Consider the following 15215-nt stretch of genomic DNA (forward strand, 5'->3'; position numbering starts at 1 on the left):
ACGTCTTTTATAACCTGGTCTCAGAAAAGACAGGCCTCACTTTCGCTGTGTTCTGCTCCTCACCTAGACCAATCCCCATGCGGCGTGGAAGGGGATTACTCAGAGGTGTGAATACCAAGAGGTTGGGGTCATTGGCAGTATTTTGGAGGCTGGCTAACACGGTCTACCCTCTCCCTAAACTCTTGAAAGTCTCATTCCATTATAGCTTCAGCTCAAAATCCGGAATCCTATCACTTAAATCCGACCTGGGGTATAGATGAGGCTTCTCGGGTATGTCCCTGAATTACACCTCCTCAAGTCTGGCTCCTTTCGATCTAAAGGCTTGTACACTAAAGGGGAAATTCATGTCTCCCAAACATCCAATTTACACGGCTGCACAGGCAGGGGAGTGTCCTAAGTTCAGCAAGCTAAAGAGGCCCCCTTTTGTCATTTCTGTTCACCAGAGGTTCTAGCCAGGGCAATTTTAGACAAGAAAAATAAAGGTCATCTAGATGATAAAGAATTAGAACTCTGACACATTGCTGGTAAAATAATGCAGCTGCTGTGAAAAACAATTTGGCAGTTCCTCAAAAAAATTAAACATAGAGCTACCATACGATTCAGCAATTCACTCTTACGTGAACCCAAGGTAATAAAAAAATATATTCAGACAAAAACATATATGAATTTTCATAGAAGCATCACTCAAGTGTCTATTAACAAAATGTGGTTTATCCACATAGCAGAATGTCACTGTAACAAAAAGAAATACACGTGCTACAATATGGATGAAACTTGAACACACTAAGTGCAAGAAGCCAGACACAAAACGCCACCTACTGTACTTCATTTATGTAATATGTTCAGAATAGGTAAATATACAGAAAGTTGATTAGTGAATGCCAGAAGCTGGGGATATTAAGGGATGGAATTACGGGCTTTTTTGGGGGGGAAGGGGTGACAAAAACTTTGTAGAAATAGAGGTCGCAAAACTTTATGAATATACTAAAAAAACAAACCCCAAAACCTGCATTTTATATTTTAAATAGTCAATTTTGATGTGAATTGTATCTCAAAAAACAAAACAAAACCCACCATACCATTTGACACAATAAATTCTCCATATTAAATAAGAGGAAATGTTTTTAGGCACGCAAAGGCTAAAAGAATTAAAGACCAGCAAATCTGTATTCTAAAATTAAATAAAGCCCTTCTATCAGATCTATTTTTCTACACAAAGGAAATGCGACTAGAAATGGCAACCCTGTGAATTATAAGGAAACTTTCTGATTGTGCAAGATCAAAGCCTGTAAACTTGAGGACCTACTGAGAGGATATGAGGCGCACACCTTAAATCTTTAGGCTTTTTGTCTGAATTCAAACTTATAATCGCTCCATATTTATAACTGCAATAAGAACTTCGTTAGACTTAAGAAATTTTGAAAATATCTGTTTCTCATTATTACCCCAAACAGTACTCTGATTCAAAGATATTAACTAAAGTACTTATATGCATAACCCCTGGACAGACAATAGTGGGGTGAAGGTCGGGGGGGTCAGGTGCGGGGTAGAGGGGGGTCAGTGGGGAAAAAGGGGAAATTTTATTCTACATACTTAATCTTTCCAGTATGATTTTTGCATTTTTTGTGGCCATTCACGCCACAGTTTAGCTGGTGTAGTGATAAGTAAATCTACGTGTAAGTACTTCTCAAAGTGTTTTATGGACTTTCAAGACCCACTGGAGAGCTAAGATACTGTGAGCGAGGAGGAACTGAGTGAGTAGGGCCTGGGAGTGAACACGCACCCCCAAGGAGTAGGCGCACGCACAGGGAGTCTCCTACAGCTCCCCAGGTCAGCTGTTTCAAGGATGAAGGCGTTTATAAAAATAACTAATATTATCTATTATTTTGTGATAATTTTATTCGTAACAAAAACAAAATTTATTTTTACATGTATATACAAGTCATATTTATTATCTTTTCATAAAAATAGAAATTTACATATTTACAAAAATATTAAAACATACAGACTTTACAAATAAGAGAAACAGGATTTCACAAAGGACACTTGGAAATATACACTGAAAAGAGATTAAAGAAAGGTGACAAAACATTTAAATTAACACTCCAGAAGTTGCTATTTCAATAGATATAATTTGGTAAGGCAAATAAAATGTCTCAAATGATAATAGATGGCAAACAAAATTTATATTTAAGATTGTCTAGGTAAAATTACATGGCCTTCCTTTACTACTATAAAATTGGATAAATTTTATTTTATCTCTGAAACAAATACCAGATGACTATTTTTCTTTTCTTAAAATATTTAAATCTTCTAATTTATACTGAGAACTTTGAACCTTTTCACATTATATTTTAAAATATTTTAAGAGGTTATGCATCCTCTACTTGGCAGGTGGGAAAAAAATCCCATGTAGTACATTGATTTCAACATAAAATTGAAAAATCACAATACATTTATTCTATTAATTTAAATTAAAACCTAACATTTTCTGACTAACCTTCACGATACGTTAATAGATATTTTAATAAGAGATCATAATCGTCGTAAATTCTTCTTGCTTTTCTTAGTACCCGGCAGAGGGTCTATTTTACAACTGGCCTTTAGAGGCTTGCCGTTCAGACAGTCCTTGGCGGTGTGATAGTCACACAGACACCTCGTGCAATAATCAAACCCACAGCCCTCTCGTTTGCAGACTGCCCGTTGTAAATAGCAATCATATTTTGCAGGTGAGTTACAGCGAACACAGGGTTTGAGGCTTTCATTGTTTTTCAAAGTCTTGGCAACCTAGTAAGAAAATCCACAAACATTTTAGTAAAGACTGAATGTAACTCAGGAAAAACAATGGCACTTCTATACCCTCCCCAATACATGCATAAAGAACCAATGTCACACATAAGAGAACTCCTGCCCTGAAGGACCTTACTGTTCAACGCACAAGAGATAATATAACCTATCAGCTGGTTCAGTATCGATTTCCTAATGCTACTTTTAAATGTGTTCTTTCCCTTCACGACCTCTACTCACATCACACATCAACGCCTAACTTAAATGGCCACCTTTTCTGTGAAGTCTTCTAGTGTCACTCGGGAGCTGGCGGCTCTTTTACCTCTGCTTTTGTTTTCTTAAAGCACATACCATACTATATATTTTCTTTAATGAGGCTATCTTTCATTCTAGATTATAAGGCTATGAAGGTTACTACCACGTTTTCTTATCTGTGTAGTACCTGATAAGATAGCAGATGCTCAAAAAATGCTTTTTGAATAAACTTCTATGTTGTATTAGTCATTACGTAATAAAGAGAAAACTAAATTTTGTTGGTCAAATATTTATCAACCAACAAATGGGGTGGTCAACATTTTATTTCAAAACATGCACTTAACTATGGTTTTCAAATTAAGCTTGTAAAATTATCCATGTGAGAACTTTCATAATACACATTACCCAATGATGTGAAGCTTTATTTCTGAGAGTTGGCCTTTTCCTGCTTAGCTCTTATTCAGATATCAAAGGTGGCAGTTGCAGAATATAATCTTCAACAGTTTTACAGTTTTAAAATCAAGGCAGTCTATTCTTTTCTTAGTGTTTCCAAGTTAGATTTCAACATCACCAAACTGTCATAAACAATGCCAAGTGGTATCTACTATTTTCAGCATAGAAAGATATCTCTGTAATCTCCCAATTTATTAGTTTAGTTACAAACGGTTTCTTAATTTCTAACACTTTTGAGAGTAGAATGAAGGAGACAGAAGATAAGGTCTCTATTAATAGTTCTAACTATGCTATGATTAAATGTAAAGTTCTCCCTTTCTTACTCTAAATCCTTTTAACAATAAATGCCCCACATGTTCCTAATTTATTGATAAACAAAAAATTACCTCAGAGAATTCGTTGTGCCGACTGTAAGAAGAACCTTTCTGATCAGATGGATCGGATAATTTGCTTGGAGCATCATTTCTGGGGTGAGTGTGGGCTGCTGATTTCTGAACAGAAGCCAATGAGGTTCTGAACATAACATACTCTCTGGTCAAAGCATCAGATGAAAACTTAATGTTTTTTTCCTAATTAAAAAAAACCACACAGTTTTAATAGGACTTCAATTTACCTACATATGCTTAAACACCCACACCAAACTATTCACATAAACATTTAAAGCCTAATAACTAAGTTACTGGCAGAAATTACAAACCAGAAATTGTGAGTGCTTGACATGCTTAGTCTTTAATACATGATTTATAAAGTACTGCCAGAAGTTCTTCTTCCTACCAGTAGATGGCAATAGTCATGTTTAAGTGTCACCCCAGTGTCATCAATAGATTCAATACTATCTTCTAGATTAGAAAAGTTTCCATTAACACCAGCTTATCAATAAAGAAATTAAACTTGGAGAATTAAAGCAATACTAGAGTAACACGGCTAGTAAGGAGGAGCACCAAAACTTGGACCTATGTCTGCCAACTGCTAGGTCTAAAATTTTAATTATATATTGATTTTGAAGTATTTTTTTTCCATAATTTTATTCACTAAATTTTATTGTTGAGAGTATTTTTGGGAGTATTACAGATGTCAATCTTGAAGTACTTTTGAAAGTAAATTAATTCTCTTCTATATTAAGAATCTTCAGAATGTAAATAATTTACCATTTATCTGGTAACTGAAAAAATAAAAATGGCAACCTAGATTAGCTATCTGATCAAAATACACTGAGAACCAAGTAATTTTCCCTTGTTTACCTTTGGATGTTCCATTTCTAGGAATAAATGATTGAGGTGGGATTCCTTTCCCTTTACCTATAAATTTTATGAGTTCTAGTAAAAGTTTGAAACATTTTGAATGTAAAGGATTTTCAGATTACCTGTTATCTTTCCTATTCCCTCCTAATTCTAATGGTATAGAGCACTAACTGCTATATTTTAAAATGAAACCATCAGTTGCAAAGACTTACAGTAACTCTCTGTATTGCTTTATTGTACAGCTGCAATGCCCCTTTATCATCTTCTAGGATCTTCTTCCAAGTTGTGCTCACTTTAGACACACTGGAAAAGTAAATGATTATGAAGGACACAATTAAAGCATCACAAAGAGCTAAGATGAAAACATTAGAGACATTTTAACAGTGCAAAAAGAAATTTCTATTAGCAGTGCTTCTCAAACTTGACTTTACATTAGCATTGCCCAGGGCTCTTAAGATTTAAGGATGCCTCATGCCTAGCATTTGGGTTTAATTGGTCTAAAGTGGTGGCCAGAGTTCTGTATTTTTAAAAAAGTTCCCCATCAAGTAACTCTAAGTGGATCCAGGCTTAAGAACTACTGATTTTTACTTTAATTTTGTACAATTATCTGCAAACATCAATTAAGTAGCCACTGCTGTATATATGGCACCACGTCAGCTATTTGGTAAAAGCTGTAGACAGATTTCAAAGTACTCTAGTACACACTGTTATTAGTAGATACCAATGTTGATTATCCCTCAAGAAGCAAGCCAACAATAAAAATCAATACTTCCCAGGAGTCTGTCTACGCATCTTAATTCTCATAGATACCTCACCCTAACTGATTTTCTTTGATGGAATGAGGAAGGGTAGTTAGCATACACTTTATAAGAAATAGTCATAATTGGACCCATTTTGAGCCACTGTATCTTCATTACTGTCAAACCTAGGAGAGTCCTACATTAAAAATGACCTATGCCTGGCCAGTGTGGGTCAGTGGTCGAGCGTCAACCCATGAAGTGGGGGATGGAGGTTTGATTCCCAGTCGGAGCACATGCCCAGACTGCAGGCTCGATCCGGGTGTGTGTGGGGGTGCAGGAGGCAGTCAATCAATGACTCTCTTCATTGATGTTTCTGTCTCTCTCCCTCTCCCTTCCTCTTTCTGAAATCAATGGAAGCATATTAAAAAAAAAAAGCCTAAAAAAGACCAGAAATTATTTCATATTTCAAGTGCAACAAAAGCCACAATGCTTATTAGACCTGTACACTAGAACTAGACTGTTGTTTTATACTTAAGTGAAAAAGATGTAGCTCACATAACAAAAATTTCAAAACCCACAGAAACAAAGATCCCAATCTAACAAAAATAGTTTTCTAATAGCATAAATATATTTGAAATAACTGGATTAAATGCATACTTTAAAAGTTATCTTTCTTTCATCTTAATGGCACACAGGTAGTAAAGTACTAATAATCAGACAAGTCATTATGTCAATGAAACAACAATGCAAGACTCTCATTTTTGTTTGAACTATTGGTGCTGAACCATCTAATGAACCCGTTCAGTATTAGTGTATTATACTAATACACTCGAAGCAACAATACTTACTTGATTAAGTCCATATCGCTGAGCTGTGCTAAAATATTTGCTAAGAGATGTCTGAGTCGCCTTCGAAAGAGTTCACTTAGAATATCTACACATTCTAGGCCCATTTTTCTGCCAATTATTTGCTGTAGTCTAGAACCTCCATTATACTCCTTCAGCTTCTCCCAATCTATTTTATGATTTCGTTTGGAATTCTTTTTTAATGTTGAACAGACAACTTTTGCAAAATGAAGGGCTGGCAGCAAGTTTTTCTTGGGATTCTGGTCTGGGCTTTGAATCTGCAGCAGGCAAGACTGTGGACTGTCACTGAAATTTTCTTCCAGAGGAAGGCTAGCCTCTTCCTGTTCATCAAGGCCACTCTTTTGGGAAAATGAGAAATAGCCACTGTCTTCGTAAGGTCCATTGGTTTCTAGTTCTTCTACTTCACTTGAACTACTAAGTGTCGGTTGCACATGTTGATTTTCCTTGTTATGCAATGGTTTGCTCTCATCTTCAAGTTCTACAATCCTGGGGTTCACAATTGGTGACCTGACATCTGATAATTTTTTGTAGTCTTTAATGCAGTCTTTATAAGTACCATCCAAAGAAGCAGAAGTGTAGGAATCTATCCTTCCACTGTCATCAGGTTTTACCAGTCCAGAATGAGCATGGTTATAGTTAAAATCATACTTCATTTTGACAGAAAGAGTGGAACTTTCTTTGCAACCTATAAAAAGAACATAACACATTTACTTAATAGCAAAATTTCAACATCTCCTTCCTTACTACTTAAATTGGGATATAAGATTTAACTACTTTGCCTGGCCAGGCGTGGCTCAGTGGTTGAGCATCGACCTATGATCCAGGAGATTCTGGTTCGATTCCAAGTCAGGGCACATGCCCGGGTTCCGGGCTCCATCCCTAGTAAGGGGCGTGGAGGAGGCAGCCGATCAATGACTCTCATCATTGATGTTTCTATCTCTCTCTCCCTCTCCCTTCCTCTCTCTGAAATCAATTAAAAAAAAATTAACTACTTTGCATCTCTTAGCATTGTATATTGCCTAAGTAGCTGTGAAATTATCCAAGTTTACTGAAAATATGTGGAAATGTTAATTTATTTATATATATATCTCTCTCACTCTTAAAAGGGTACTTCAAAACAGATTGTTCTTAGATCTGTATAACTACATTTGACTTTTAGAGTCTATATTGATTAAAAAAGAGTGAAAGAGGGACTACACTGGCAAGGAATATAGTGATGGGCTCTGAAAAACTGCTTAGTGTTTTTGAGGGCAGAGCATATGAACAGTGTATGCTTCAAGTGTACTCCCCATCTACTACGACCCCTGCAAGCCAATCATAGGTAGCTAACAATTTCTCCTGTAAGTAAATGTATATACCAGTCAGTATGTTTAATCTACATTAAATAATGGTAATCTCTTCATAATAATTTTACCATTTTTATTTAAAGCAAAACCTTTTTGTCAAAGTACCAGAGGACATGTTGATAGAGAGTAATCTTATAGGTAAAGACTCTCTTTAAATTTCCAATGACTAACACACTGAAAGACAGTATGTGCTCTAGGATCCCACTAAACCTTGTACTAAACCCTAAAATTTAGGTTTAAGCTGAGTTTGGGACATGAAAAGTAAAATAAAGAGTATATAAATCCTAATCCCCAACTTAACCCTAACTTGAATGAATTATTCTGAGTGCTTCTCTTCCACCCAGAAAAAGTAAAATATTCCAAGAAAGTTATTTTTGTCTCAAGTTAAGAATTAAGTATAATTTACGTGTGACCAGACTTAATCTGTAGAAGCCACCTACAAAGATACTTCTTACTTTGTTTAGCTGCCTAAAGAGAGAAGCCTAAAATTGTACTTCAGAAACATTTAATTCTTTTCAAAGGTATTCTCCTACTTGTCTTTAAAACCCAGTTACTGGGAGCCTATCTTATAAAATACCTTTCATACAATTTCACTGGAATATGAACAGTGCTTCAAACTTGGAACTAATGATTCAAACACCTTATAATTGTTTAGAAGTTTCCAATTTCCAATTTATTTCCAAACACTTGGTTCTCACAGCCTTTTGAGGTACAATGGAGAGGTATTATTACCTTATTTTTATAAATGAGGACACTTGAATCTTAGCTAAGTGGCTTGCCCAAGATTTTACATGTAGTTAAGGGCAGATCACTCTTCTTGAATGTAAATTCAGTGTGTCTTTCCACTATCTCATTTGGGAAGTGAGATAAAAGTATATATGTGTGTGTGTGTATATATAGATTTATAACATAAAGATAGAGACTCCTGGACTTTGGGTTATAATCTAATACTACATTATTTCTGTCATTGCTCAGCTTGTTCCAGCTTTGCCACTTAAGTTCATGTCCATGTGACATACTTCCATTGTTTTGTGTTTGCTGCATCCCTTACTTTCTGGCACAGGATATTCCAGGCTCTTCTTGTATTTTCCCTGCTCCAGCCCTAGTATCAGTTATTTCTCCCAGAAACTCTGGTTCATTTTATTGGTTCCAAAACCTGGATGCTGGCTGTAGATTTAGTTTTAAAATGTGAAATTATGTAATATACTTTAACAATACTGCAAAATAAAAAAAGTACCACACTTTTATATGAAAGGAAGCTGAAAGTAGACTGTAAAACACTAATTCCTGGTCTTTCAACTAGTTCAGTGCTTTTCAATGACCAAGCCAAATATCCCTAAACAATATGGGAAAATATATGTATTGAGATAACTGATCTGAGTATTCAGAAAGGGGAAGAAACATTACATGGCTTCATGACCTCTTGAATCAGATGAAGGAGGGGTCAAAGTCTAGTCCTGTCACTTCCGCTCATTCACCCAATGCCTGCTTAGTGACATGGGTGTGGAGAGAAAGGAACCCTTTGGAGGTGACATTCTGAGATCTGGAAGCCTTGTGAAAATCTGGAAGAGTTCCAGACAGAGGTAAATACTGGAAGCAAGGACAGTGTTGAGTATTTAAGGAAGAGAAAAGTTCTGTAGGGCTCAGCTTAGTGAGCTAAGTGATTGAAAAGTAAGGTTGGAGAGGCAGAATGACCCATAGGGTTTTCAGGGTAGGAAGGATTTTATTCATTATGTAATAAAGAACCTTTGAAGGGTTCTAAGTAGAGACATTTGGTTTACATTTTTAAAAACCATGGCAGCTGCCCTGACCAGGTGGCTCAGTTGGTTGGAACACTGTCCATATACCAAAAGACTGCAGGTTCAATTCCCAGCCTAAGTCGCGGGTTTGATACCTGGTCGAGGCGGGCACAGAAGGCACCGATTGATGTTTTTCTCTCTCTCTGAAAATCAACAGACATATCCGCAGACAAGGATTGAAAAAAATCATGGCAGCTGTGGAGAATGGAATGCAGGAAGGCACACATGGAAGCAGGGAGACTAGCTGGAAATGGGAAACACAAAATTTCAGAGCTAGGTACTTGAGACTTGATGACCATAGTGGGAATGGAAATAATTGAACATATGTGAGATCTATTTAGGAGGGTAAAGTAAAAAGTCAAGAGAGCTTGCTAATTTATTAGATGAGGATTATGAAGAAAAGTGGAGTAAAAAATACTTCAGGGTTTAAGTTTTGAGCATCTAAGGTGTAGTGTCATTTGTTAAATTGGGGAAAACTGAAGACGTTAACTCTTTCCTCATCTGTAAATGAAGGTGAGAAAATAAAACTGGACTAAACTTATGACAGAGTCCCTGTCACGTATGGCTTTATCAACAGAATCTACAGTATATCTATCACATTATTCGTAAGCCAAACGCCTTCATATTCCTTATACTGTATATCAGAAACACTTTATAAGTAGCAAAATACACTCCAGACAGACAGATGCGTGCATTTCAGAATAGTAAATACTTTTCCTAGGAATGAAATCCACTTTCAAATGAAAATCCCAGCTCAGCTTTCTGACTAGCTTTTGTGACCTAGAACATTCAATTAGTCCTTCATTTTCTTGAAAATGGAGATATTAATATCTACCTCATGGTGTTGGTGGATTCCACACACTGCGTTTTTTAAACCTGTCCTTTATAGTCCAATCATGAAAAAGACATTATTATTAGTTAACTATGCAAAGGGTAACCTATTTAACTTTTCAATATAGATCTGACACTCATTAATTAAATAGACTACAGTGCTTAAAAATCTTTACAGCGGCCCTGGCCAGTGTGGCTCAGTTGACTGAGCAGCATCCCATGCACCCAGGTCACTGGTTCAGTTCCTGGTCGGGGCACATGCGGGTTCCCAGCTCTATCCCCAGTAGGGGGCGTGCAGAAGGCAGCCAATTGATGATTCTCTCTCTCAAATCAGTAATAAAAACATAAAAAATTTACACATGTGCATACTTAAAAAAAAAAATCTTCACAGCTACTCCAATGTTAAATAACTAAGTTCTACAATCTCCAATACCTTTAAGATAACCACCATATGCCCAACACTAGGCGTGGCTATTACAAAATTTAAGAAAGGCCCAAGGCTTGCTGCCACAAAATGCCTATCAGCCATAATCCCTAAGAGAAATTTCAAAATTATTGGAACGCAGTAGAATTTTAAATTTCATTTCGTCGAATTTATAAACAGGAAAAAAAATTCAAGAGGATTACAAATATTCTCTTCAGGAGCAAGACAGTAAAAAGACAACTAGAATTAATCAAAAAACTCCTTCTTAAAGCCATAAGCTTCAGAATTTAACAAGGGAGACTTATTATCTGTAAAAATTAAGTATTTTTTTCTCTCTCCTCTTCCAGATTCCTTTTCTAAAGAAATGGGCACCTTCCACAGATTATCAAATATTACTACATCAAATCGCTATTTTTTTTTAAATTTTGGTAATTTCTGGGTTAAATAAATGTATTTACATCCCTTCTAGAGACAGTAACAAAGGATTAAAATAAGGGTTTATCTGAGTACCTTTCATTCTATCCAAGTTTGGAACAAAAACTATCTAGGTTTCAGGAACACAGGTTTTTAAAAAAAAACAACAAAAAAACACCAATTCTTCAGTTCTCACAAAATCAGCTTAAAATGGCTAAATTCATGGTTTTGTACCAAGAGCTGGGGCTGGCCTTTTCCCTCCTCTCCGTGTGATTCCAGGCCTTGAGGCTGAGTTACTGGGTAAAGGGGGGAAAAGGAGAAATTGTGCGTTTTTGTTCGGTCATCCCGACAGAGCCCGGCCCGATGAGGGGGGTCCCTGTATTTGGCGGGAGTGGGTGGGGGGGAGACCCTGGAAACGCCGAGGGTCGGCGGGGTGGCCCGAGGGCGCGGGCCCGGCGGAGGCGGGAGATAGCAGCAGCGAGATCTCCCGCGCCCGCCAGCGACGCTGAGGTGGCGAAAAGCCCGGGGAGACGGGCCTGGGACCCGAGGACGCGGGTCCGACGTGGGAAAAGGGCTCAGGTGGGGGGGGGTCGGGCACCTGGCCGGGCCCTGGGGGTCGCCCCGCAGAGCCGGAGCCCCGGCTGGGGTGGGGGTGGGGAAGGGGGCATTTGGCGCCCATTCCAGCCGGGTGGGGAGGCAGATCTGCCCAGGGCAGAAGGGCGCCCCGGGAGGCCTGCCCCGCACCTCCCTCGGAGCCCGCGGCGGCGCCCGGCGTGGCGGGCAGGACCCGCGCCCGCCATCCCGCCTCAGCACATCTGGCTTCCCGGCCCGGAACCGCAGCCTCCTTTCTCCCCGCTCCAGGAGCCCCCGCAGGCACCCACCCCGGGCCCGGACTCCGGTCCCTCACCTCAGCATGCACCCCTCCTGGAACCCCCACCCCTCCTGGAACCCCCACCCCTCCTGGAACCCGCACCCCTCCTGGAACCCGCACCCCCCCTGGAACCTGCACCCCCCCCTGGAACCCGCACCCCCTCGCGCCCTCTGCCCGCACTCACTGTCCGAGGGACGCGGGCGCCTGGGAGCTGTCAGGGCGCTGCAGCGGCTGGGGCTGGGGCCGGAGGGGCGCCGCGGGGAGCAGCTGCAGGCGCGCCGGCTCATGCCAGTGGGACCCGGGTCCTCCGCAGGTGAGCGACCAGCCGCCGCGGGAGAGGAGCGGGCACCGGCCTCACCGAGCACTGTCTTCTAAAAGGCGCCAGCTGGTGGTACTTTTAAAATCTTTGAATTTTGTGCCCAAATCCGCACGGCCCAATGGGGCGCGCCGCTCGCACGCGCGTTCCAATGGGGAGGCTGCGGGAGGGGCGCCCTCACCCGCGCCCAATGGGAGGCTGCGGAGGCGGGGCCAGCCCGAGGCCGGCCGGCCCTCCTCCCGGCCCGCACCTCGCGTCCGGAAGGATGCTGAGGCTGAGGCGGGGGCGGGGCCGGGGGCGGGGCCTCGGAGCGCGGGGAGGCCGCGGCCCCGGCACACGTGGAGGGAGCCTACCACGCATGCGCCCGCCCGCCCAGCCGCCCCCCGCGGTGGGAACCGGCCTCCGGCGAGTCCCCGTTTCATCCTGAAGGCAGCGCCGGCTCCTCCCAGAAGGTCTGCGATGGGTACAGAGGGCAGCGGGCTCTCTCCGGTCATCTCGTCGGCGGGAGGTTGGTGAGCGGCGACGCGGGCCGTGCGGGGGCGCAGCCTTGGCGGAAGCCGGCCCTGCCCCCAGCCCTCCTCAGCCCGCGCGTCTGGGATTTGGGCGCGCTCCCCTCGACCTCCTCCTCTGGCCCCTCCTCCGGCCCGGGGCGTTCGCGCAGGCGCTTTTGGCGGGAGGTGGTCGCGGAGTTGGCGGGTCGGCGCGTGCGCGCTGGGGTCCCCGCGATTCTCGGGGAAGGCGGAGGAGCCCGCGGCTGTGGGGCTCCGCCTCCCCCCTGCCGCCCACCTGGTCGCGCCGGCGCCGTGGCGGGAGACCTGGAGCCGGACCTGCGGGGCGCGGCCGGCCGGTGGGCCTTCGCTCTTGGAAGCGTTATTTCTTTCAGCCCCAGTTCCCGTGCCGTTATTTTGGCCGGGCCTGAAGGTGGTGAAATGTGTATCTACTCCCCTGGGTTTCTTGTTCGTTTCTTCCCTTCCTTCAGGGCCGAGCGCCAGGGGCGGCAGTGCTGCTCCCGAGGAAACCACCCCCCGCCGGGGAGCTCGGGGCTGCACCCCGGGGTGGAGGCTCCCGCCGAGGGAGTGCTTTCCCGGCGGAGGGGGAAGCTGTTAGGCCTCGGGGGCCGACGGCGCTGCGCGGCCTTCAGCCAGCCGGCCCCTTTTCACTGGGACACCGAGGTCTTCAGCGGCTGTGCCGCCCCCAGCCGCCACCGCTGGACCTTCCTTCCCTCCCTCTCAGGCCGCTCTCTGGGGCCCTTCTTCTTATAAAAGAGCTAATAGTAACCAGGATTCCCGTGGGAAAAGGAGCACTAATCTCTTTTAAGTCTTAAGACTGAGAAATATTGATGTAGATCATCTGATGCAGCATTAAGGTTAGTTTTAACAGGAAATTCTTCTCAGCTCCCAAGGGTGAACACATTTGTCTGCTGTCACTTTTTGGAGAATTTAGAGCCTCTCGCCACAGGGGAGCATTCACACCTGGCCCCGTGGGAAAGGGGGGGGGGATGAGTCCTAAGCTCTTAACTTCGTTTGTAGGAAATACCCTGACTTGAGCAACAAGTTCAGTGACACCAATCCTGGTTTGAAGAAACCAATTAAGACATTTTGGACTCAGGGAAATGTGGGTATTTGAAGATACTAGGGAATTATTGTGAATTTTGTTAGGTGTGATGATAGTAAATGATGTAGAATAATGTCATTTTTTAAAATGCAAGCTGAAATACTTAAGGGTGAAGTGTAACAGCATTAAACTTCTAACACTAAGCAAATATGAAAACAATTATGGAAACTAGGTAATGACTATGGCCGTTTGTGCCAGTTACCATTTTTATTGCTTTACTTTGATACTGAAGCTGGACCTGTGAAGGGTTCTCCCTTAGGACGGTGCTAGGCGTGGGCAGTAGGTGGAGGGGACAGTACAGCGGGAGGGGGCCTCTCGTCTCGTGTGCTTCCACTCCCTTCTGTGGCACAACTGCACAAGTCTCTTGGACATTGACCGTTAATGGTTATTTTATGACAATTTGCCATAGAGTGCATAGATAGTATTACCCAGGGTGTTTCTAGATGAGATTAACACTTAAATCAGTGAACGCTGAGTAAAGCAGAGTGTCCTCCATAATGTTGGGCCTCATCCAGTCGGTGGAGCAAAAAGCCTGGCGTTCCCTGAGCAAGAGAGAATTTGCCAGCCAGCTGCCTTGGGGTAAGAACCACAGGGTCAGCTCTCCTGGCCCGTCAGCCTGCTGGCCCGAGCTGCAGATTGTGGACTTGCTAACCTCCATAATCATGTGACCCGGTTCCTCACAGTAAAATATATACACACATCCTACTGGTCCTGTTTGTCTGGAGGACCCTGATTAACGCAGACACCTACTGATGCTTACCAGCAAATTCTGCTGAAACGCTTGGCGGGAGGCTACCAGTCTCTGAGGGTTTGAGGGTTCTCTCCAAGGCCAGATCCGCTGCCTACAGACCAGCTCTGGCCCTGGGCAGTCCAGGGAACTTTTCAGTTATCAAGTGAGCTGCAGCCACACCCTCTCCAGTAGGCCTGACTCTCTACTTTGGGAGAAGGGAAGCCTCTATCAAGGCTGTTCTTTCCTTGGATACTCTCAGTCCTGGTGTATCAAGAGTTCTTCCCAATAGCTAATTCCATTACTAGTTAAAAAAACTCTATCAAAATTATCCCCATTAAAATTAATGGTATGGTTTCTGTCTCCTGACTAGACCTTAATACAGTATTTATTGTCACATTTCTACTATATTATGGTTTGAAGTGTTTCATAATAAACCAATTTTTGATCATTAAATATTTTACATAAAATGAAGTGCTTTCCTTTGTCTACTTCTTTTAAGGAGTCCAAAATATACAACCAGACCCATGA

General features: G+C 42.2%; 1 protein-coding gene across 2 annotated transcripts; it reads right to left on the reverse strand.

The window, feature by feature from the left end:
• Positions 1-1918: 1918 nt before the first annotated feature.
• On the reverse strand, positions 1919-12329 carry FBXO5 (F-box protein 5). Of its 2 annotated transcripts, none has more exons than XM_087817696.1 (5): positions 12212-12329; positions 6325-7027; positions 4949-5039; positions 3882-4064; positions 1919-2787 (listed from the first exon to the last, which is right to left on the reverse strand). In XM_087817696.1, exons 1-5 carry the CDS (start codon positions 12312-12314, stop codon positions 2536-2538), a joined length of 1332 nt encoding a protein of 443 aa, XP_087673822.1. In that variant the 5' UTR covers positions 12315-12329; the 3' UTR covers positions 1919-2535. The 2 variants fall into 2 exon arrangements, with proteins under 2 accessions (XP_087673822.1, XP_016071424.2); XM_016215938.2 differs by lacking the exon at positions 12212-12329 and adding an exon at positions 11253-11424.
• Between the last annotated feature and the right edge of the window lie 2886 nt (positions 12330-15215).

This window comes from Miniopterus natalensis, chromosome 5 (assembly GCF_054644295.1).
Source record: "Miniopterus natalensis isolate mMinNat1 chromosome 5, mMinNat1.hap1, whole genome shotgun sequence".
Taxonomy (NCBI): Eukaryota; Metazoa; Chordata; class Mammalia; order Chiroptera; family Miniopteridae; genus Miniopterus; species Miniopterus natalensis.

Bases quoted from the DNA above. Each gene is read 5' to 3' on its own strand.
- FBXO5 (XM_087817696.1), bottom strand. From the start codon at position 12,314: ATGAGCCGGCGCGCCTGCAGCTGCTCCCCGCGGCGCCCCTCCGGCCCC. The intron at 5,040-6,324 runs GTAAGTATTGTT...TTACTTTTCCAG, and splicing joins AGCGATATGGACTTAATCAA to TGTGTCTAAAGTGAGCACAA. The intron at 4,065-4,948 runs GTAAGTCTTTGC...TTTTTTAATTAG, and splicing joins AAGCAATACAGAGAGTTACT to GAAAAAAACATTAAGTTTTC.